The 25,554-nt window shown below is 37.9% G+C and overlaps 1 protein-coding gene across 1 annotated transcript; it reads right to left on the bottom strand.

Annotated features, from left to right (window-relative positions):
- Nucleotides 1-3,243: 3,243 nt before the first annotated feature.
- Nucleotides 3,244-24,807, bottom strand: SH2D1A (SH2 domain containing 1A). Its single transcript, XM_043897631.1, has 4 exons — nucleotides 24,503-24,807; nucleotides 9,747-9,810; nucleotides 4,940-5,084; nucleotides 3,244-3,624 (listed from the first exon to the last, which is right to left on the bottom strand). The coding sequence occupies exons 1-4, from the start codon at nucleotides 24,637-24,639 to the stop codon at nucleotides 3,584-3,586; spliced, it is 387 nt and encodes a 128-aa protein (XP_043753566.1). The 5' UTR covers nucleotides 24,640-24,807; the 3' UTR covers nucleotides 3,244-3,583.
- Between the last annotated feature and the right edge of the window lie 747 nt (nucleotides 24,808-25,554).

The following is a 25,554-nucleotide window of genomic DNA, read 5'->3' as shown; positions in this document are numbered from 1 at the left end:
CAGACTGACTGTACATCACTGGCATAATCAGTGACAAAGCCAAAAAAGCAAATTCAAGTCTCATTTGTTACTTTGATGGGCTCTCTCCAGTTGATCAGGTTTGTTATATTATTTCCACATAAAAATATTCATTTAAAAAGCAAATGACCTAATGATGAAATTCCAGCCTTTTACTACAAGTTGGGCCAATGAGCCCAAATTATGAAACTGTCCAAATTGGGCAGTTTAACTTCACCCTGAGCTGCAAACTGCAGAATTATGGTGTCCCATTTACTGCAAGGGCAAACATAGGCAACAAAGTTGAATTTATAGCCCACTAACAGGAAGACTAGGCATCTTATAACCTTGAAATGCTCAAGGGCAAATCTGAGTTTTATTATTAATAGACTTTGGATTCTGAACTCAATAAAGTGAATCAAATAAAACATAAGCTGACATCTAAACATTCTTAACAGATTTTAAAGCTGGTTCTCACATTTTAAATTCTCTATCCATTCTACCACAAATAATATCTTAAATCCAGCCCTCAATTTATACCAGAAGAGTTAATCAGAGTTAATATCCCCTGTAGGCGTATTCTGCCTATGTACTACCACAAAGGTTCCCTGCCTGCAACAGCCAAATGGACAGTTATCTAAGCTTGTCTTCCTACTGACCTTAAGAACAAATTTCAGAGGAAATGAACAAGTATTTGATAAACTGTCATGTTCCTCATGGGCTTGCTGACACACTTTTTTTTCCCTAAAGAAAGGTGTACATGTAGAAATATATGTGCATTTTTCTGCCTTTACTCAGCATCTTATAGGTATATGTTAGCATGGCAATATTTTAGATATGGCAAGGATATGACCTTTCTGTAAAGGTGCAAGCTATTATATATTGGGAAATAGCAAGGATGCTTATGCCAGGAAAGAAAAAGTGAAAAAAAAAAAAAAACAATGAATAAAAGGCCAGCAAAAGAAGACACAGTGGGTAGACACATCAACTGGAAAATTTGACAGTAGCAAAATCAGAAAAGCACTTACCTTTTTCAGTGAATTAGTCCAATAAGAGAAGTAAGATGACCTTCATCAATGCTTTATTTAGTATATCAATAGCTTTGATATCTTTGAATATTTTTGAAAGGAATATTTTAAGACAAATTAGGAAAATAAAGCTTTCAAATACTTTATTAAAATAGGATAAACCATAGATGATTCCAAAAAAAGTTTTTTCAAAAAAGACTCTGGTAAAGGAACATGCAAACAATTCATACTTTTAGGATTATTCCAGAATGAACAAATTAGGGTAAAAATTATTTACACCTATTAAAATTTAAACCCAAGCTACAAATATTTAAAAAGTACTTAAACATATGCATTTTATATTGAAAGTCAGCTTTCTGAATTCCTTTACAAATTAAAGTGATGTTTTTACTTCTAGAAATGGTAAACTGGCACACAAATACATCATTGTGGCCATATTCCACCTTTGCAATCCCATAGCATCCAGGGTAAATGCTCAGAAATCAGATCTTGCCAACAGAGAGAGTAGCTTTGTGTCTCGGCAGGTCACTAATAATTAACCAAGCTCACCATCTCACATGAAGAACCCAGAATTCCAAGTCACTAGTTTACATAGAAACTTAGCTTTTTCCTCTGGACTATAGGCTGAAATATTTGGATTAATGCATTTTGCCTTTAAAGACAGCTCTGCCTAGGGAACCCTCATACACTGTTGGTGAGAATGCAAATTGGTGGAGTATCTGTGAAAAACAATATGGAGGTTTCTCAAAAAAAACTAAAAGTAGAGCTACCATATGATCCAGCAATTCCACTTTAGGGTATATATAGAAATAAAAACAAAAACACTAATTTGAGGGATATATGCACCCCAGTGTTCAGAGCAGCATTATTTATAATTGCCAAGCTATGGAAGCAACCTGTCCATCAACAGATTAATGGATAAAGAAGATGTAGTATATATACAATGGAATACTACTCAGGCATATAAGAGAAGGAAATGTTGTTATTTGCAACAACATGGGTAGACTTAAAGGGTATTATGCTAAGTGCAACAAGTCATAGAAAGACAAATACTATATGGAATCACATCATAGACTAAAAAATACAACAAATTAGTGAATTTAAAAATAAAAAAATAAACACAGATATAGAAAACAAACTAGTCATTACCAATGACAAGAGGGAGGGGGGAGGGGAAATAAAGGTGTAGGGAATTGTACAAACTATTCTGTATAAAATACACTACAAGGATATATTGTAAAACACAGGGAATATCCAATATTTTATAACTATAAATGGAGTAGAACATTTAGAAAAAAGACAGATCCACCTACACATTGGGACCCTCACTTACCATGTACTTAGCAACTTTTATTGTTACTTTCTTGTGTTTTATTGTTACTTTCTTTATTGTCTTTTATTGACTGTTTTCTTGTCCAACTAGGCAAGGGGCTACCTGACCATGGAGGCCAGGTCTTCTCACTTCTCTATGCTGGTACCTATTGTGTTTGCTGAATGAATGAATTCTCTGAGCCCTGAAGCAACTTGACATATAATCGAATTGCAAGAGTCGTGAAAATATAAATATGAGAAGAAAATACCAGTATCCAACACTGTGTAAAATCTTGGCTCTCACTTAGGTTGCAATCACTTGGAATTGTTAAAAATTAATGTAACCTGTAAGCTTCTGATGGTCTTGTCTGGTCACCTCATAGGAGATGGCTTGTAACTCAGCTGCTCACAAGCCACGGCCAATGAACCGCAACTGCTAAAGCTCGCTTTCAAAATGAGGTTTTACATGGAGTGGCAACTACTGCGGTAGAGGTAAATGAAAAAAAGTAAAGCCCACTTCATCGGATTTGTAATATAATTTCAAATCCTATAGCATCAAATATAATAAACATTTAGAGTATATTTTAAATTACAAGATTTTTAAACTCCAGACTGGTCTGTGGATTTTACTGTCCAACATCAGAACACCAGGTAAGACTAGGCAAGAAGATTGCTTTCAGAATTAAAGAGAAATTCTTCACTGTTTATCTGGAACTTATTTTCAACACACAGGGCACAGCTTCAAAAATCCCCAAAGAGCCTACAACATCATAGCTAGTGGAGAGCATAATACCTAATGTAGAACCACACGTGACAAAGATGAAGGACACGAACCAGCTTCCTGCCATATAATCAAGCAAGACATTTTCAAATCAGTAGCTATCAAATAATATTTCACTAAAAATGGTGCTTTTGAGAAAAACTGAGGATTACTTTTATTTATATTTGGCAAGAAATGACATTAATCTTTTATAAAGTATCATTATTTTTTAAATCGTTTCCCATTTGTAAATATAATAACTGAAAATAATCTGTGGAATTATTTTTCCCCAATCCTCATTTCAAAGCCCCTCATTATCCGAAAAGTCCATTTCAGCTTTAACATCATGCTAGATGCTTCCATTACAGGGCTATGATGGTTTTAGAAATACATTTGTAGCTCACTGAACTGTATTATCTATTATATATAAGACTTAGCATATATTTAAATTATTGAAAATAAAGTACAAGGTGTGTTTTCCTTTTCTTCATGGTGCTTTCAGGAAGACATCAGGATCGTCTCTTCTTCCTGAAGAAAAACAATAACAAAAATCAAGGAAAGATAAATTTACAAGCTATTAAAATTACAAGTTAACTCAAACTTATAAAATTTCCCACTGCATAAAGTTCACAAAGATACATTCCCATGATCTAGTTCAAGCAACTAGTATTTAAAACTGTTACAGAGAATAGAATACTGAGCCAATTTGTAAATTGGAGTTCTATTTACATTTCTTTTCAAAAAGCTAACTACTCAATTTAATTCACCACTTGAGTCTAATTGTCAGTTTATGCCTGAGCTTGGGTCCTGTCAAAAACCGAAATAACAACTCATTTAATTTTATCATAAATATTTATTGTTTCAATCAACATGTATCCTCTTACTTCAGACAAATGATTAACCCCTTTCAATAGATGTCAGCTATCACAAATCTGACAGCTGAGGACATTGGCTAGTGTTTGGTCATTAGCTTGACATATCCACTAAAACGGCTTTGCTCAAGAGATTTAACAACTTGCACTAGAGGAATAATAAAGTCGACTAACTTCCTTTCCTTTGCTACAATAAAATTTTATTAATTCAAGCATCACAAATCCAGAAATCAGGCTCACATGGACCAACCTAACATTAGCCTTTCCACCCCTGAAGGGAGAACACTATCTGCTAAGTAAAGGTAAAGAACAAGCCCAGATGTACTCAGAATTGTCTTATACTTCAAATGATTTGTGTCTGAATTCGTGAAGTGAAATGGTACTTATGGAGCCACAAAACAGGCTTGGGAAAACAAGATGGGAAAAGAGAGATGAAAATGTTGTGGGCTCATAGTATTTTTTACATTTCTGCAGAGTTTTATTAAAAGTTCATAGTATAGCATGTGGAAATCCAATAGCATAGGAACAGCCTCCCCTCAGTTGGGCTGTCGGCTCCATCTACTTTCTCGTTGCATTTTTCTTTATTGTTCAGTTGCTCAGTTTCATCCGACTCTGTGGCCCCATGGACTGCAGCACGCCAGGCTTTCCTGTCCTTCACTATCTCTCTGAGTCTGCTCAACTCATGTCCTTTGATGCCATCCAACCATCTCATCCTCTCGTGCCCTCTTCTCTTGCTGCCCTCAATCTTTTCCAGCATCAGGGTCTTTTCCAATGAGTCGACTCTTCGCAACAGGTGGACAAAGTACTGGAGCTTCAGCATCAGTACTTCCAATGAACATTCAGGGTTGATTTCCTTTAGGATTGACTGGTTTGATCTCCTTGCTTGTATTTTTCTTACAGAACTATATGACTAGGGTCTACTCATAGCCCTGAGCTTCCAAAGCCTATCAAAGAAGGACAGTAAACCATACCTGTAGCACCTTGTGTACTTCTAGCTGAGGGCTTCTTCTCAACTGGGTACTGCAAAGGTATTACAATACCTTGATCTGGCTTCTGAAATGCTGAAATGAGATTTTTTATTTTCCGGAAAAATCTTTTATGTACCCCAGGTGCTGTCTGGAAAATAAAAGGTCAAGCAGATTATTCATCTACCTCATAATTATACAAAATGGGCCTACAAAATGTATAAGGGATGCCGAGAGAGGTAACATTTGTGTAACTTATTCAAATATTTGAAAACAGAAGGAAGCAGGAAAAACAACATTCTAGAAGAGCTCACTTTGGTTGGCTGAATTGCCCTGCAAGAGGAGCTAATGAGCTGTCATTTCAGTTCTCCTGAGGGTGGTATCAGTTTGTACAAGCTCCTGCTCATCACCCTGCCCTTCCCACCTGCTACCCTTCATACATCCCAAACCTCTAAGGGAAGCCATTACCCACAATGAATTCACCAATGGAGAGGATGAAATTAAACAGGGGAAAAAAACACAGATCCTAAAAAAAAAAAAAAAAAAAAACACAGATCCTACAGGTCATTAATAAAAAGCCTAAAGAACCAAGAAAAATTTTAAAAGCAAACAAAACAAACACCCATTTTCCCTGTCATCATTCCACAATGTAAAATGCTACACAGGAAATTTAAAATTGCATTTTAAATGCAGGGCTAGTTAGTCCTCATACTCTGACTCCACAATCTGTCCTGCCTCATCCTTCACATCCAATTTCTTCCTGCTTGGGAAACTTCCCTATCCTCCCCCAAATTGTTCCCTCCATCAACACTTCACTTGACAAGGTTTTCTCTATGACATGAAAATGAAAGACTCTCTGAGGTCACCTTTATTTATTTATCTGGTTGGTTTTGAAGGGATCATTATTTGCAGGTGACTATTAAAATGTACTCCTTTCCTGACATCAATTCTCTTGTAAAGACACTACTTGAAATCCACAACAATTTCCTGCAAAAGCTTATGAGTCAAGCTTTAGACATCAGCTCAAAACTGTCATTTTACATAAAATAAAATAGTATTGCTATAAGCGATTGAACAATGACAAGTTTTTTGTTTTTTTTTTAGAAAGCTGTTTTTCAGCTCTTCCATCTGGAAAATTTTTGAGGTGGGAGCTGTTCATTTGTTAGCGTTTAATGAGAAAACAGGAAGGCTGGCAGACAGACTTCTGTCAACTAGACTAAATGCTGAAGATACACTATCCACTGTAACTGTTGGTCATTTCCTACATCGGGGTAAATAGTTTTTCATTGAAAACACTGAAAAGTTCTTTTTATTAATAGTTTTATTTTTATTTATTTTTTATTAACAGTTTTAAATAAGTGTCCACTCAGAGGCCCACTCTCTCACTCAGCTCTACCCTTATGTTCAAAACACCTTTCCAGAATTCTCCTGAAACTTCATCCAAAAGAACATGGCCATTCTTACAGGAGTCCAAAATTCCTTGGATTCTTACAGAAGTCCTAGAGTTCCTTAGCTCCAGGATAGAATCTCCAAATGACAAAGGCAGGCTGTAGGCACAAGATAAACTTCTTGTATCTTCCTTAGAGTACTTTTTCATTTTCAAAGCCCTTTCCCATCTCTGGCCCCCACTATTTGACAGACTGGCTGTTCTTGGATGATTTGGTTACTCCCATTTGACAGATAAGAAAATGAAAATACAAAGAGAATTCAGCTTGCCCAAGTCACACAGATAACCAGAGGCAGAACTGGCCCTAGATCCCAGGACCCAGTGCTTTTCCTCTCAGATTAGGACTAGACAAAACAGGTTCTAGTGAGGTTAAAGTCACAGACCAGAAGAGAAACTATACACTCCCCCGGTATGGAAAGATTTCAAACCACACATTTTTTCACCTGTTCTTGTGGCTTGTAAAACCATTTATCAACAGAAGCATCTTTTGTATGGGGATTTATATGTAGTTAACCTTGATTATCCACGCTAACAGGGAGGAATAATAGCACGGGATGTAAAAAAGCAATTGAAATTTGGCATGCAATGTTGCCCCGGCAGATAAGTGACCGAATTTATAATGCTTTGCTTAGGTCAATAAGTGAAATTATTTAACGTCTACTGATCCACTGATGATCAAACATCCAAAAAAGCCCAAAAGCACTGAAGTCAGCAGAAGGGTGTTAGTACATTTCTTATAATGTACCACAGACAATGTACATATTAATAAATGATGGGTGACGTTAGAATTCTCTGAATTAACAATTTGCCTAAATTTTACTCTGAGTCACATGAGATAAATTAATACACTGGGCAATGATAAAACCTAAAATTCTATCTAAAATGAGAAACTCACATCATATTTGTCTTTCATAATTGAGTGGATCCAGGGTTCAATTTTACTTCACTCTCTGAAACAAATCGCAGACATACCTCGATTTCTAGCGTAATCCTTCACAGAAGGTGAAGTGCTACTGTCAAGATTTTTCCTGCAGGGTAGCAAACTAAAGCATTGTTCCAAAAAGCAATATAAATATCTGTTATTTACCCAATTTTGAAAATACATATACCACAAGAATTATACCACTGACATCTCCCATCCTGTCACTGAACTCAGCTATTGTTCAAATTTGCACATTTCCCATACTGTCATCTCTTAGTTATCCATGGAAACATGTTTTGGATCACAGCTGGTCTTCAATATGCTCTAGAGAAATTTCTTCCAGTCAGGTGATATGAGCTCTGAGAATACACACTAGTTTAATATTCACCTTAAGAAAAATGTAACTAAGAAGGCAAATTTAGTAGATAGGGGAAAATGCAATGCATTTCAAAAATAAATCTAGAGTTTTTTTTTAAAACTGTTTTCCCTTTGGAGAAAACATGCCAATCTTCTGCTCTCTTGGTGCAGATAATTACAATATTATTAGATTAACGGGTCAGACCAGACAACAGAATGAGACAGCATTTGTGTTCAATAAGCCTTTTCTTTCCTAATGTGATCACAAACATGTAACACTCCACGTGTGATGTTATACTTGAAATGGAAGAAAATGAATTAAAACAAAAGGTTAGCTAAACCCTACTAATTTAAGATCCTTTTCATACAGAATATTCTTCAGAAGCAGAAGGCTACTTCTCTAGGGAGAAGGGCTATTTCTGGTCAAATTATATACACATATATATGTATGTATCAAACGCTACAATTCCTCATAATAAATTAAATTTCATTTCCTATTCAACCATCTCTGCAGTGATGCAGAGAATTTTTAAAAATAAACAGGTATAAACAGTTCTGATTAGAGATAGTACTGCTTTTCCTCTAATTAGTATCGTGGCATTAATTATCCTGATATAAAGCAACAACGTGTTTGAAAACTTGCCCTAATTTATCTCAGTAGTTCAAAACATTTGTAGTGTGCAATTTGTGCTTTCTAGTTTACTGATGCATCTTTAAAGGTAAGCGCTATTTTAATTTTTTTAAGTCTAGTCTTTAGAGTTTCTTAAATGTATAGAATGTGTTGTTAATAGAGGTTGATATTAGCATTTACGTTTTCAAACAGCTCATGATGAAGTGCTTTCATTATAAAGACAGACTGTTTTTATATAAGAGTCAGAAATCATTTGAAGTCAGAAGTTTCCATTGCAGAGACTTCTATTTTGACAGCAGGGTAATATATTATCCTGGTAGGTAGAAAGAGATCCACTCTATAGGCATTTCTTGCAATGGCACAGTGACTTTCAAATTTTTCAAAGCCATCAGAATCCATTTTTCTAATGAAATATTTCTCAGAGCCCCACTTGCTAAGCAAAATAAAGAGCTGCTCAGATTAAAGACAAATTGGGGACCCAAAGCATACCCGCACATTCTCCTCTCCTCCTATAACCCGCTGGGCAACTCCAAGGCACCCAGATGGAAGGACCTTAGGATTTTGCAGAGCATAGCTCGAAAGCTACTATATTCCCTCTCTCTCCTTTCCACCTATCCTTGTCCTTCCATATGGCTCAGCGGGGAGTCCTGTCACCAAAGCAGAGCAGCCTTGATTACCCTGACACTTGGAAAATCCTCTATTCTTCAAACTTTTATGATAGATAATGTGTAACACTTAACTGTATATAATCACACCATTCAGCAACTTGGGTGAGTTCCCATTGTTGAGGGCTTTGCTAGTTAGGCCTGTGGCTAAGAGCTTTCCTTACACACATTATCTCATTTAATCTTCAAAATGAATACTATGAGTAAGCGACTATTTTTAGCCTTATTTTACAGATGAAGAAACTCGTTCAAAGAAAAGTTAAGTAACCTACCCAAGGTCAGAGACCTCTCAGAAACGGGGTGAGGGTGGACAAGACGTGCACCCAGATCAACCTGACAGCAAACACCAGGCTCTCACATTGCTGTTGAATTCATTTGGTATCACCTCAAGGGTCTGATAAGCTCTTAGAAAACAGGAGTCATGTTGTTTGATCCCCCACAGAACCACTTGTGTTAGTATTATTTAGTAAATAATTGTAGATTTGATTCTTTTATATATTTTTGATAGACTTTCTAAAATTTCACTTAGGTACTAAAACTTTTAACACAATCCTTTAGCTTTCTTATCTTTCCTCCAAAGTCAGACACTCCATACAATGGTGGCTAAACAGAACTGGGACCAAAAATTTTTTTTTAATGATCGATGAACAATTTTGGATTAGAGCATTAGTGATTTGAATTGGAGGAATATTTGGGGAATGTAGGATTTGATGGCTCTTTTGTGAAAGCAATGTAAAAGTCAAATGGCTCCCCAATACCCCCAGAAGCAAAAATAAATAAAAGAGCTATACCTCGGCACTCCAAGAACCTGTTTCTGTCTGGGACACTCGGTATGTATAAATGTAACCTTGATACCTGTGAAAGAATAAACTTTCATTACTGAAAAATTCCAAAAGAACAATGGGTGTTCTAAATTTGAGCTTTAACTATTACATATAAATATACATATACTGGGGCACACGTATATGGCACCAAGTCATTCATAGAAATAAAAGCCTGGGAAATCTAACTTGCTCACACATTATATCTAGCTAGTCACAGTTTCCAGTAAGGCTTCTTTATCTTTACTTTTTTTTTTAAATGAGGGCACTCACACTCCTAAGGACTTGTCAAGTTGAGAGACTGCTGGGACAGAAAGAAACTACAGACCTATTGTAATTGGTAAAAATGAAAAATTATTAAGCCATCCTAGGTGTCACAGTTGGTAAAGAATCCACCTCCCAATGCAGGAGACGCAAGAGATGTGGGTTCGATCCCCGGGTCAGGAAGATCCCTTGAAGTAGAAAATGGCAACCCACTCCAATATTCTTGCCTGGAAAATTCCATCAACAGAAGAGCCTGGTGGGCTGCAGTCCCTGGGGTCACAAAGACTCGGACATGATGGAGCACGCACACGACGACAAATTATTACATAGATTCAACAAAGTCTAGTTATATTACTTTTTAAGTACATATTGAGCCTTAAGGTGAAAACATTTCACTGGGCTAAGGTACTATGAAGCCTACCTAAATTAATAGTAATGATATTAATTATAAATACAATAAATGTGCTATATCCCTATGATGTTACTATTATTATGTCACTTTATAATATAGTACTAATAATAATTTGAATTAAAAAGGAGTCCTGCCAAAGTACTTGAAATCAGCTTGTCCTTTTAGATGGGGTAAATATTATCCCCAATTATTCAGTATATATGCATATTGCATATCTGTATAGTTGATTTCTACTACACGCCAAGAGTTTTACATGCTGTGTTAGTTTGCTCAGACAGATACAGCAAAATACCATAGTCTGTATGGCTTAAACAAAAGAAATTTTTCTTTGCACAGTCCTGGAGGCTGGAAATCCAAGACCAAGGTGCCAGCTACATAGGTTTTATTCTGAGGCCTCTTATCTTGCCTTGTAGGCAGCCACATTCTTGCTGGGTGCTCACATTACCTTTTCCTTGTGTGTGTGTGTGTGTGTGTGTGTGTGTGTGTGTGTGTGTGTGTGTATAGAAAAAGATCTCTCTTCTTCTTTTTTTTAATATTGTAGTGGTTTTTGTCATGCATTGACATGAATCAGCCATGGATTTGCAAGTATTCCCCATCCCGATCCCCCTTCCCACCTTCCTCTCCATCCCATCCCTCTGGGTCATCCCAGTGCACCAGGCCTGAGCACTTGTCTCATGCATCCAGCCTGGGCTGGTGAAGATCTCTCTTCTTAAAAGGCCACCAATCCTATTGGGTTGGGGCCTCACCCTTACAACCTCATTTAACCTTAATTACGTCCTAAAGGCCTATCTTCAAACATAGCCACTTTGGGGGTTAAGCTTCAACATATGAATTTGAGGGGAGGGGGACATAATTCAGTTCATAGTATTCCAACACTGGCACCCCCAAATTCACACCTTCTCTCATGTAAAATACATTCATCCCATCCCAACAGCCTCAAAAGTCTTCAATACATTCCAGCATAAACTCTACAGTCTAAATAAAGCCCAAAGTCTCATCTAAATATCATCTAGTGAGGTTTGACGGCACCTGAGTCAAAATTCTTCTCCAGCTGTGAACCTGTGAAACCAGACAAGTCACATGCTTCCAAAATACAGCAAGGTAGGCATAGGACAGATATTCTCATTCCAAAAAGGAGATATCAGGAGGAAAGGGGTAACAGGTCCCCCAAATGTGCAACATTTCATAAGGCAAATTCCATTAGATCTTAATGCTTGAGAACAACCCTTTTTGAATTGACGCTCTACCCTCCGGCCCCACTGGGTGGCACTGTCCCCCCCGTGGCTCTGCTGCAGCAGCCCTGCCCACCTGGCTCTGCTGGGCACTGATCCTGCCTTGGAAATTTAGGTGAAAGTGACCTTGCCCTCCTAGGCTTATGCACTCTGGTGCTGTGTTGGGAGTGGCAGCCCTGATGATCTCTGAAACGCTTTCAAGATCATCTTTCCATTTTCTTGAAAGATAATGCATTTTTGCAGCCAAATTGCTCTGCTGCCCTATCATGTTCCCTTTGGTCCAAACTGACAGTGTCGCTGATGCTTTGGTCCAAACTCTATTCCCGGCTTCTGCTGAGATGACTAGTTAACATCGTGGGTAATCTACTTAAGAAGCAATTGTCCAGCCACTCCCGTGCTGTTCTCTCCAGACCAAGCTTCCTCATTTTTTGCCATATGAGTGGGCTGAGAATTTTCCAAATCTTTCAATTCTGGTTTCTTTTTGTTTAACAACTCCTTCTTTGCTTCATCTTTCTCCTTTTGCATTTTACCATAAGTAGTCATGAGGAACCAAGGTATTCTTTCAACACCTTGCTTAGAGATTTCCACAGCTAAATATCCAATTTTCAGGTTCTACCTTCCACAAAATATTAGAACACAGTTCAGCCAAGATCTTTGCCATTTATAGTCAGGATGGCTTTTCCTTTAGCTTCTAACAACACATTTCTCATTTTCACCTGAGACCTCATCAGAATAACCTTTAACATCCATCATTCTACCAACACTGTGTTCACAGCAATGTAGGTTTTTTCCTAGCATGCATCTCCAAACTACTCTAGTCTCTACCCATGATCCAGCTCCAAAGCCACTTCCACATTTTTAGGTGTTTGTTACAACACCACTAGACTTCTCAGTACCAAAATCTGTACTAGTCTGCTTGGGGTGTCATAACAAAATGCCATAGACTGGGTGGCTTAAACAAAAGAAATTTACTTTCTCATAGTTTTGGAGGCTGGAAGTACAAGATCAAGGTGTCAGCAACATAGGTTTCATTCCAAGCCCTTTTTTCTGCCTGGTAGACAGCCACCTTCTTGCTGTGCGCTCACACGACCTTTTCTTTGTGTGCATTCATTGAAAGAGGGTGCTCTCTTCTTTTTTTTTTTTTCATTTATTTTTATTAGTCGGAGGCTAATTACTTTACAATATTGTAGTGGTTTTTGTCATATATTGACAAGAATCAGCCATGGATTTACATGTATTCCCCATCCCGATCCCCACCCCCCACTTGTCTCTCTTCTTCTAAGGCCAAGATGCTATTGAATTAGAGCCGCACCCTCACGATCTCATTTAACCTAAATTGCCTCCTAAAGGCCCTATCTCCAAGTACATCCACACTGGGAGTTAGAACTTCAACATAGGAGTCTGACAAGGACACAATTCAGCCCACAGCACATACATTATCTCTTTTGGGCCCCACAGTAATCCTATGAGCTTTATATTGTGAAACTGATTTTATAGATGAGGAAACTGAAACTTTGAAAAGTTAAGTAACCAAAGCCACACTACAAATCAAGCACTTTAAATCAGACCTCTTTGGGGCTTTAAATCAGACCTCTTTGACTCTAGAGCCCTGGCTTTTGATTCCCACCCTGTAATGGATATAGCTTATTTACTATATTTTAGCATATATAGTGTATGCGTGCATGCTTAGTCACTCAGTCGTGTCTGACTCTTTGCGACCCATGAACTATAGCCCGCCAGGCACCTCGGTCCATGGGATCCTCCAGGCAAGAATACTGCAGTGGGTAGCCATTCCCTTCTCCAGGGGAATCTTCCAAACCCAGGGATCAAACCTGGGTCATCTGCATTGCAGGCGAATTCTTTATCATCTAAGCTATCAGGGAAGCCCCAGTATATATGGTACTGCTATTTAATTTGCCTCACAAACCTTTGCTTCCTAGAAAAGTACAGTAAACTTTATGCTGAATCATTTCAAATTACGAATCTGAATATTCACAGTTTTATTTCAGACATTTTCTGATTGCTATTCTTTGGCACAAGTTTGGGTCAAAATATATCTTTGATTAGAATACATATTAAACTCTGGTAAAAAGAAATGTGTTTAAATCTAAAAGAACCTAAAGAATCTCAAACAGGGTCACCCTGTAGTAATTGACCTCACTTATCATTAATCACTTATAGAACTAAAAGTCTTTAAATATGTGCATTAAATTACTGTATTTTTAATCAATATCCAAGAGTACTATTACCTAAGGGATAAAAAAAATTAGGTCTAAAACACTTTAGTCAGGTTCATTCAATTTGTGAAATCCAAAAAAGGGTCAATTTAATTTGCTGCTGCGATTACAGGAAATGTTTCATTTTTGTTATAAAGATTTGCCAGAATATTTACATCATGTATAAAATAGCTTGATATATGCATATAATATACTATTTAGCACATATAATATGCTAAATAAATATAAAAGATTACATTGTAAAGCCTTTTGCTTTTTTAATCAATTGAAATGTACCTCAAAACCCACTGATTTCAGTAAGTACTCTACAGGGAACAAGGCAAGCACTTCGATTTCCATTTTTCACTATGAGAACTCCAAACATAAAGCTTTAAGTGGTTTTCTTAAAGTTACACAGCAGGGAATTCCCTGGCAGTCCAGTGACTAGGACTTACTGCTTTCACTGCAGGGGCCTGAATTCAATCCCTGGTGGGGGAACTAAGACCCCGCATGCCACCAAAAAAGAAAAAAAAAAAGGAAAATGGAGGTAGGAGCAGGGAAATAGCATAGGCCTTTATTTAGTTCCATTTTCCCTATGGAAAGCAATTAATGGCAATAATTCAGTATCATTAAAGGTGTTCTGGAAATTAATTATTTAAAATCTCAGCAACGAGGCAAGCAAAATCATAGGCAACTGGTTTTCTACTTTCTCAAACAATGGTTTTCTAAAAGATACAATGAATTCTATCTCTCTACTATCATTCAGCCTCATTTAGTCAAAATAAATGAGTCTGTTTTGAAAATTGTTTCCTAACGAATCTGATCTTATCGCACTTTCAGTTAAGAAGCAGGAACCTGAGTACCACTTCAAAAGTCCTTACCTCTTCAGTCTTGAACAACCTGATGTTAGTGGCACATAAAACTCCTTGTGATCAACCCATCCAAATTTAACAGTCTCCTACGCCCCAGCTCCTTCGATTTCTGAATGAGCAAAATTGTCTCCCCCCTCAAACAAGCCAGCATTTCATCTCTTCCACTTCCAAGTTGCTGGAGTAATTGATCAAAGATCTCCTGTAGCCAACTCTCGTGGATATACTCTCATATACCACTGATGGAAGAGATTTAAAACAGTGCGATTCAAATTATATTCCCAGGGTAATAGCAGAGCATCACCTGGGACCTTGCTAGAAATGTAGAATTTCGGGCCCACTCTGGAACTGCTGAGTCAGAATCTGAAATTTTAACAAGATTTCCAGATGATTTGTAGGCACATTAAAGTTACAGAAGGATTGATTAAAAATGCATGGAAAATGCTGACACCTCATTGGCTTCTTTCACTCACCTTGGGCGCATCTGTGCCGCCACCCCCATAGTCACTCAGTCTATGTTTTCAGAATGAAATTTTATTTAAATATAAGCTGAAGCTTTTTCAAGGGCTTCAGTCTTCATAGAACAGTGTTTCTGAACTTCTTACTCTTTCTTCCCCAACAAAATTTCACAGTTTTGTTTTCTGTAGCTTATATTAAGAAATAGTAATCTTATAATGTAAAAGTAAACTAAAATATGGATTCTCTCTTTTCCAAACTATACATGCTCTCTCCCCATCCACTGAGAAATCACTGTTTTAGGGAATAAATTGCCAAGTTATAACAAGAGCTATAAAACTGCGTATTTTTGACCTAATGACCTTCCTTATCTTCATCTGCTGTAAGGAATGAAATGGAAAAAGCAATTTGACCAAGATTTTCATAGGAGTTCTATTTTAATAGTGAAAAAACGGAATTAACCTAAGGAATGTAACTCAAAATTAAGAAATGGCAGCAGAAAGAACGATTCAAAACTACATCAAAGTTCAAAGACATTAGAGAGCTATATTTTTCAAAAAATTTTAAGCACATGGACCACGTCAATATAAAATAATGGTATGTGAAAAAAGTGGACACAAGGAGAGAAAGGTGCCACTCTGATTACTGTTCAAAACTATCTCTCAAAACTATATATGTATGTATATAAATATAAATTTAAATTAACATAAATACATCTTTGCATATTAATTTTCCTTTTTTTCTTTTTTGGCCATGCCATGGCATTCCCTGACCAGGGATCAAACCTGTACTCCCTGCAACGGGAGTCCTACCTAGTGGACCACCAGGGAGGTCTCTTAATTTTCCTTATAATGTTATACAACTGACTAATAACATTTTTTAAAATAAACAGAAGTGAAATTACAATTTGAAGCTTTAAAAATCTAACCTAAGCAAATCACAAATTAGAAAAATATTGTTCATTTTAAAAAACTGAAACTCCAATACTTTGGAATATTGAAACTCCAATACAAAACTCCAATGCTTTGGAGTATTGAAACTCCAATACTTTGGAGTAAAAGTATTTTTACACTATTTTTACTGTAAAACTCCAATACTTTGGAGTAAAAGTATTTTTACAGTAAAAAACTGAAACTCCAATACTTTGGAGTATTGAAACTCCAATACAAAACTCCAATACTTTGGCCACTTGATGCAAAGAACTAACTCAGTGGAAAAGACCCTGATTCTGGGAAAGATTGAAGGCAGGAGGAGAAGGGGACAACAGAGATTGAGATGGTTGGATGGCATCACCGACTCAACGGACATGAGTTTGACCAGGCTCCAGGAGTTGGAGATAGACAGGGAAGCCTGGTGTGCTACAGTTCATGGGGTCGCAATGAGTCGGACACAACTGAGTGACTGAACTGAACTGACTGACATCCCTTTAGGATTACTTTTCCTCTGACTCCCTATTAATATAGACAAACCAAGAATGTAGTAGTGTAATCTTTGGGGAGGTGGCAAGCTGTGATACATGTGGGATCTTAGTTCTCCAACCAGGGATCAAACCTGTGCCCCCTGCATTGGGGGCATAGAGTCTTAACCACTGGACAGCCAGGGAAGTCCCAAATATACTGTAATTTTAACTTCCTTCCTGCATCAAACTATTAGTCACACTTGTTGATAAGCCTGGAATTTTAAATTTATCATGAGAAAAAAATCTAGAAAATTAATAATTGGTAGAAAGCAATTTTGTTGTTGTTGCCATTAACTAATTTTCTTAAAAAAACAAATATTTTGCATTTCAATGACTACAAAGCATGTGTTGATTCTAATATTAAAACATGCCTTTATCTTTTCAAAAGCTGTCCCCAATTCTTTTTTTTTTTCATTTATTTTTATTAGTTGGTGGCTAATTACTTTACAATATTGTAGTGGGTTTTGCCATACATTGACATGAATCAGCCACGGATTTACATGTGTTCCCCATCCCGATCCCCCCTCCCGCCTCCCTCCCCATCCCATCCCTCTGGGTCTTCCCAGTGCACCAGCCCTGAGCACTTGTCTCATGCATCCAACCTGGGCTGGTGATCTGTTTCACCTTTGATAGTATACTTGTTTCAGTGCTATTTTCTCAGAACATCTCACCCTCGCCTTCTCCCACAGAGTCTAAAAGTCTGTTCCGTACATCTATGTCTCTTTTTCTGTTTTGCATATAGGGTTATCGTTACCATCTTTCTAAATTCCATATATATGTGTTAGTATACTGTATTGGTCTTTATCTTTCTGGCTTACTTCACTCTGTATAATGGGCTCCAGTTTCATCCATCTCATTAGAACTGATTCAAAAAGCTGATTCAAAAAGCTGTCCCCAATTCTTAAAAAAGTGTTCTGCTTAGAAACAGACAAGAAGAAAGCAACCCGACTTATTTCTTATTCTCTCAAAAGGTCAGCATTGGGGACAGATCTTGCTTTAAAATTGACGAAACCACATCAATTCCTTCTTTATACCACTTCAAGGGCTACACAAAAGAAAAAGTTAAGCTACACCTGACTTCATGACACCACAAATAAAACAAGCTAGTGCCCAGGCTGTCTATGTCTATACAAACAAATGTTATGTGCAAAATCCAAGGCACAATTATAATGTGACTGATTTTTTAACAACTATTTCAGAGCTTTTATATCCAGAGGAATGGTATCCTATACAAAGCCATCATTACTGAGAGTGTTCTCTGATTCAAGAGGTTTTCCAGTTTCCTATACCTCAATCTTCTTTCTTTCAGAGTGAATTTGAGTTTTCAGAACCATCGAAAGTCATTCAGCTTCAAGTTTGATGCTAAAACTCTGTAAAACCAACTTCGATGAGTCATGACAATGAATATAATCTCTTCTTCCCTTGAAGTGCCACAGAATGCTTTATTTATGTACTCATACAAAGGTCTAACTTTGTCTCACAATTATTTATAGATTTTTTATTTGTATTAACGAACACCTACTACATATTAACTTTGTAAATGTTAACTCATGCAAGAATTCTCACAACTCTATGAGGTGACTAGTATTAGTATCACCATTCCCCTTTCCACAGATAGGAAACCTGAGCCATGGATAATTTATGTAACTTGCTCAAGGTAAAATAGCCGGGTAAGGGCCACAGTTGGGATGTACACCCAGAGGGTTTGGCTGTAAGACGTGAACTCTTAACCATTTTTCTATGCTGTCTCTCTCTTACATCAGAGGGACTGAACAAACTGATCTTTAGGTGAATCCTAAAGCCAGGACTTGCCTGGCGGTCCAGTGGTTAGGACTTCTCCTTCCAGTGCAGGGGGTGAGGGTTCAATCCCTGGCAGAGGAGCTAAGATCCCACATGCCTCATGGCCAAAAAAACAAAACATAAAACAGAAGCCATATTGTAACAAATTCAATAAAGACTTTTATAATGGTCCACATCAAAAAAAAAAAAAAACTTTAAAAAAGCATAGTTCTCAAAAAGGGAAGGAGTCTGCTTGGCCTTATGATTGGAAAAAAGAGCAAAGGAAGGGGCTAAAGCATAGAGACCAGATGGGGAGAGCCCCAGTCAACCTAGGCTTCCCTTTTGCTTTAAGCTAATGACATCTTTAGACTAATCTTACACCTTAATTTTACATTGTCAACCAGAGTCAGCACTTGATTTATTGGCTTGTGAATTGTCCTTTTGGTGGCTTGTGTATTGCAAATTTAATCCTAGACTGGACTTCAGGCTTGCTCTGCCGTTAATGGATTGTACTCAGATAATCCAAAATAATTCTAGCGGCCTAAATTATCATGAAGATAAATGCGGCACCAACACACATAGCCAATTGTATTCAAAAGCTAACTCGTTAAGTTTTATAATTTCTCATTCTTCTGTTCCCCTTAAATACAACTGATAAGCTGGAGTTTTCTTTTGTCCCTGTTACTTCCCCCATTTCTCCAGTTCAGTTGTTTGACAGGCACTTTATTCCCAGTCATCGTTTAAATCTTAAAGGACAAAAAGATAATTATCTTTTTATCTAAAGACATATATGTCAAATGACTTCATCATGTGTCCCTGAGGCTAAAGAATATAAAAGCATTTCTTCTTCCCAATTTTTCATCAGATAAAAGTAGCAAATTCAGATATGTACAGAAAGATGTACAGAAATAAACTATTTATTCAAACTAATTATTTTAAATATTTTAATTGGTTTTTCTCTTATCACCATCAAACTATCCCAGTGGGCATTTAGGACTTTCCCAATGGTTGTCTACATTGAGAGTGAAAAAGAAAGAAATGTGAGGGCTCACATGTACCTTAGTGAAAAGAAACTTGATATACCTTGAAAACCTAAAAGAATAAAATTAAATTGAATTTGAACTATTTGCATGGATACGAACATTTAGTATACTGGATAAATACCAAAAAACACATAAGTCAGCAGACTTTCTGTTGCAAAAGAAAATATGGTGGGAAAATTTTCCATTTATGATAGAAATAAAAAAATAGACACATGCATGCATACTCACAGTAACTAGAAATAAACCTAACGAAAATATGCAAGACCAATGGGAAGAAAACTATAAAACTCTGTTGATGAATGTAAATGAAAAAATTAATAAATGGAGAGGCAGATCAGGTTTTTGGATGGAAAAACTAAATTCTTTAAAGACGACAATCCCTCTTTAACTTATGAATGAGTTTAACATAACCTCAGTGGGATTTTTTTTTAATTTAACAAAATTATTCTAGATTTCATCTTGAAGAACCAATAAGTAAGAAGAGCAAATAATTTTTTAATATATTCAAATATTATCATACTATAGAGCTAGTATTACAAGAATAAACCAATTGATCCAAATAGATAACTGCAAAACAGTAACTATTATATGTAAGAATTTAACATATGATAAACTAGGTTAATAAATCAATCAGGAATGGAAGTTCTATTTATAAATCATTAGCTATTTTGAAACAAAATCAATTAGATCCTTTCTCCACATGAAAATAAAACTCCAAATGGAATTAAAGAGTTAAACATAAACTAACCAAATCATAAATTTAAAGCAAAAATTGAAGTGAAGTTATAGGACATCTCTGCAAGTCAAAGAACTTTCTACGTTGGGAAGCAAAGGGAGAAATCAAACACACGGAAAATGAATGATGGGCTTTATTAAAAATGTTAATTTTTTGTGTGTCAAAGAAAAGTGATGGCGAACACCAAACTGAGAAAAGATACATCAGATCAAGGATTAGTATATAAAAACTCATATTGTATTCAGAAAAATAGTAAGATCCAAATGGTTAAATGGGCAAAGTACACACCAAAGAGTCAATTCATGAGCAAGGAAAGACAACAGTTTACCAACCATATAGATACTTGATCATTAGTTAAAGAAATACGAAATAAAGAATGAGACATCAAATTTCAAGAATTTTTTTAACAAAAATACTCATTTCTAGGGAGCATGCAGTGAGACAGACACTTTCATGCAGTACTGGTAAGCATATATATAAATTGGAATAACCACTTGGGAAAAAATATTTGGTGATCATGTATACATCAAGAATCTTAAACTATTCATGTTTTCTGATCTAAAAATAACACATCTTGAAATTTGTTATAAGGAAGTAAGCATAAATACGAGGAAACCTTTAGGGATTGAAATATGAATCATGACAAACTTCATGACAGCAAAAAAAGAATGGAATGATTCATATGTCTAAAAATAGATGACTGGTTAAGGAAAATATAGTTGGATTGGTTGGACTACCATGAAACTATTAAAAATAATGTTTTAAAACCACTTGTAAGAACATTATATACAAACATGCCTTTTTCAAGTTAAGTGGAAAATGCAGCAGAATACAGTAGTAGAAGAGCACATGTGTTTACAAAGCAGTTTGTTTTATTAAAATATGGAAGAAAAACCACTTAATTTTCAACAATAAATATCTTTCAGTTATAAAACTATAGATGATTTTCTCTCATTTCTATTATCTACATCTTAAAATTTTTCTATAATGTGAATAGGTGTTTAGGAATTATTTTTAATAGACTTATTACACCAAAATCTGGATTTATCTATTGAAAATAATTGGAAGAAAAACTTCTTGCTTTAAATGAAGATGAGCAATCCTATCAATGGAAGATCTCTTTAATACTTTTTGACATTCAGTTTTCCAAAATGACCAGAGGAAAAGGCCATGATCAGGGGTTCAGAACTGGGGAGAGGAGCAAATCTAGTGAAAAAGTATAAAGTACAGCTCAGCTTCCCTGATGGCTCCGACAGTAAAGAATCTGCCTGTAGTGCAGAAGACCCGGGTTCGATCCCTGGGTCAGGAAGATCCCCTGGAGAAGGGAATGGCTACCCACTCCAGTATTCTTGCCTGGAAAATTCCATGGACAGAGGAACCTGGCAGGCTACAGAGGGTGGCCACAAAGAGTCGGACACAACTGAGCAACTAAGCCACCTTACCACAGCTCGAAAGGCACATGCAATGTGTTATTTCTGCAATAAAAATACAGAAACTAAAGCTCAACCAAACCTTCTTGGACAGTGAAAATAAACAAAAGACAGAATGAGAAACTATTTTGAGTGAACACTACAGTCAATGCATGTTTGTTAGCTATACTTTGTTGTTCATTTATATATGACACCATTGACCTTGTTATTTCTACTGTATATCATAACTATATGTATTTTGGTTTAAAATGAGTACATGGTTTATTTCAAAATAAAATTTGACTTTGTTACTACAGTGTAGTACTAAAAAAGAGGAAATGAAATGTTTATGTTTATCAGAAGGGATCCTTGGCTCAAAAAAAAAGCTGAGAAACTGTCATAAAAGGTGATGTATCATTGTGTCTTCCCTCTGCAGCAGTCTGGCCATCACCCTCTAGGATTTGGAGGCCCAGTGTGCCCACTGAAAGATATGTTAGGGGGACTCCCAATTTGCTGATTATTTTCTGCTACTTCATAAAAAGGTTTGCACGGAGAATTGAGAGTCATAAAAACTGCATTTAGGCAAGATTCACTTTGGGCAAAAAACTTAATCTGAGAATTTCCCATCTGCCTAAATTAATTCCTTACATGGTCCTGGCCTATATGAGTAATAGGCTAAGATTATCCTTCTCTCTTGCATCTTTTACCAACTATAATCTTCTGCAGAAGATAGAGCACACATTACTATTCTTGTTTTACAAATACGGAAACCAAGACCTACAGAAGTTGAGTGACGTCCCAGAGGCCACAGCCTGGCCTCCTGATATCAGCCCAAAAGCCTACTGCAATAAAGAATTTGCCCTGACAGTTCATTCATTAATTCAAAAACATTTATTGAGCACCTATTGCATGCCTCATGATACCTGTTGCACGCCAGGCTGTGTTCCTGGTGTGGGAGATGGTGTCTCTGTCCCCAGAGACATTACATTCTAGCAGGAGAGCCCAGCAAGACAAAAGTAGATAAGCAAATGTCAGGCAGCTGAAAGGTCCCAGAAGAAAAATAAAGTGACAGATTATAACTGGGACAGGGAGAGGGTACTTATTTTAGAGGCTAGTCAAGGAAGTCCTCTCTGAGGGAAGAGGGAGAAGGAACAGTTAAGTGTGAAGATCCTAAGCAGGGAGCAGCTTGGCAAGCTCGAGAAACAACAAAGAGGCCAGTGCGTCTGAAGTCTTAGGAACATCCTGCCACGCACTGTCCCCAGCTCTTCCTTCCCTTCCCAGACTTTTTGTACCTTAATTTTTACCTCTTAAAAAAAAAAAAAAAAAAAATTTTACCTCTAGGTTGAGGGTCCCATTACCTCCTTTGGTGAGCTTTGCTAAAGAAGCTCCTTTCACCAGTCCACTCACTCCTCCACCTTCTATTGATAAGAAAAGAGCCTAGGAATACGAGTTGGCTTTCACTGACCTACCCCAGTTTTCACTTTGGAAAAACAATAATATAAGGAAAACCTAAAATCTGAGCCCAAGAGATTCATTAGCTTGCACATATTTCCCTTGAAGCTTTTATAACAAACGTATTTAGCATGGCCTGAGAGTTGCCACAAATATGCCTTGCCTATTTAAAAAATCACAATAAACAATGAAAATCCTCTAACACCAGGCTCAATACAATCTCTCATCAATGACCCAGAAGGAAGTTCAAAATCTTGCCATGTATCATCAGACATCAAAATTACAACCAAGCATCTTCCCTCGTTTTGTTTCTGTCTAGAAGCTACTGTATAGGGCTGCTGTTTTCATGAGTGTTTTCACCCTGTTAACAAAGAGTGACTGAGCTAGGGACTTCCTTAGAAATGCCCCGTGAGTACTTAAAGATATTGACTGAAATATATATATACATTATATATATATATATATAAAATAAAAAGTACTGAAAGGGAGTGAAAAAATAATAACAACAACAACAGCTTACTTTTACTGAACACTTAGTATGCATTAGGTCCAGTGCTAAATTTTCTACGTGCATTATAGCATTTAATGTTCAGTCCTATGAGGTAGGTAGTAACATTCTATACATTTTTTGGACAAGAAAACTGAAGGACTGCAAGGTTAACTTGCCAAAGATTAGCACATCAGACTAGCACAAGATTAGGTTTCAGCTCTGCCTGATCCTGGAGCCCTGGAGCAAAGACGAAGGTGCATCTGATTCAAAATGGGGCTTTAGACCAAGAGATGCTTAGGTAAAGGGCAAAGCTGAATCATACCAGGGTGTTTTCCCTCCATGCCCTTTACAACTATTGTGTCTCCTAGCGTTTATCACGGAAAGGCCCTATTTCTGAAACCCAACCCCACCCCCCTCCAACTCCTGTAAAGAAAGCTAATTAAGCAAATCCAGAGAGGCGGTTTTATTCAGAAACGTCCCTCTCTCCCGCATCCTGACCTAACTGGTATTGCTGTCTTAAAGGATTCCATTTCTTAGTCTTCTTGCTCTCCTTGAATTTGAAATCTTCCTTTGGGAAGATACCTGCAAAGCCATCGCCAGAGGGCTGGAGAGAGAGGCCTCTCCTCTGAGGAGCTGGCGGCCCTAAATCTGGCCATTGCCTCATCCCAGGCCTCCACTTTGCTGGCCTCTACCAGAGGTCCAACCTGAAACCAGGAGCCTGAGTCCTTTTGGCAGCAAAGGTAAATTCTAGGCTCCGTTCCCTCCACTGCAAAGAGCATTCCTACAGCCGTCCCCAAAGGCGCTGGAGAGGACCCTCTGAAGAGCAGGAAGCCCAGGCGAGACATCCCCAGCGAGGGCCGTGAGGCACGCGGCGGGCAGCGGGGGCTCCAGTCCCCGTCATGTACTCACAGCACACACAGACAGTACACGCCCGGGACACTCTCGCTGTCCCTCAGCAGATAGCTGCCGTCCAGGCCCGTGGCGAGCAGGAGCTTCTCCCCCGTCTCCCGGCTGATCTTGCCGTGATACACAGCCACCGCGTCCATGGCCGGGGGACCGGAGCAGAGAAAGGCCGCTGCTAATGCTGCTGCCGCAACCAGACACGACTCAGCCACCTGCCTCCCTGTTCAGCCAGATGTTCAGAAAAGAGAAAGGAGCGCCCCAACAACAGGATGTTGTCTACCTGCCTCACAGCCTCCTTCTCGCACTTCAGTGAAAACCAGCTCAGCAGTTTAGCAGCTCGGCTACTGCCTCAGGGTTCGATTCCCCCCTCCCCTCTCTGCTCCGCCCCCCGCCACGCAGGGTTGCGGTGGATGGATGGACAGAGAGGGGAGGACTCCCTGTCCTTCCAAGGACATTGCAAGAAGGTCCTTGCAGGATGCGGCCTGTGCTCCCAATGCACACAGACACGAATGCCTGGTTAATGTTTCTGTCCTTGCAGCCTTCCCAGGAAGGCCACCCTGACTTAGCTCAAAGAGTCCCCAAAGGGGTTAATGAGACAGGCGAGCTGTGTTGATCTTCATGTGGGGCAGAAACATACTGACGGAGAATGAAAGGCCCAAAAGCTCTGAGACCAAAACACAAAAGTCAGTACTGTCAGTGGGTGATCCCCACTGGGCACAGGCAGGAGGCTCCTAGGAAATCACAGGCGGACGTGAGCAGACTTGGGATCCGCTGCCTCCCCTCCCCAAGCCCTCCCCCTCCTCTCTTGACTCCTCCTCGTCATCTCCAGCAATCTTGATCCTGAACAAATCAAACATTTCCAGCCTTCTTGTCCAAGATCCCAAAGTGCTGGCTGAGGTACAAAAATCAGTCTGGGTCCAAAGATGTTCCAGATGTATCTATTTGATGGGCCTCATGAGAGAATAAATCATTTCATTGGTGCTTTGCCTTTATGTGGACTTGTCTGTGCCTTTTGACCTGCAGGGCCTACCTTTTAGCATTTGGGACATCAAACTTGT

This window comes from Cervus elaphus, chromosome X (assembly GCF_910594005.1).
Source record: "Cervus elaphus chromosome X, mCerEla1.1, whole genome shotgun sequence".
NCBI classification, from domain to species: Eukaryota; Metazoa; Chordata; class Mammalia; order Artiodactyla; family Cervidae; genus Cervus; species Cervus elaphus.
The sequence above is the reverse complement of the archived record's forward strand: the minus strand, read 5'-3'. Positions and strand labels throughout refer to the sequence as shown.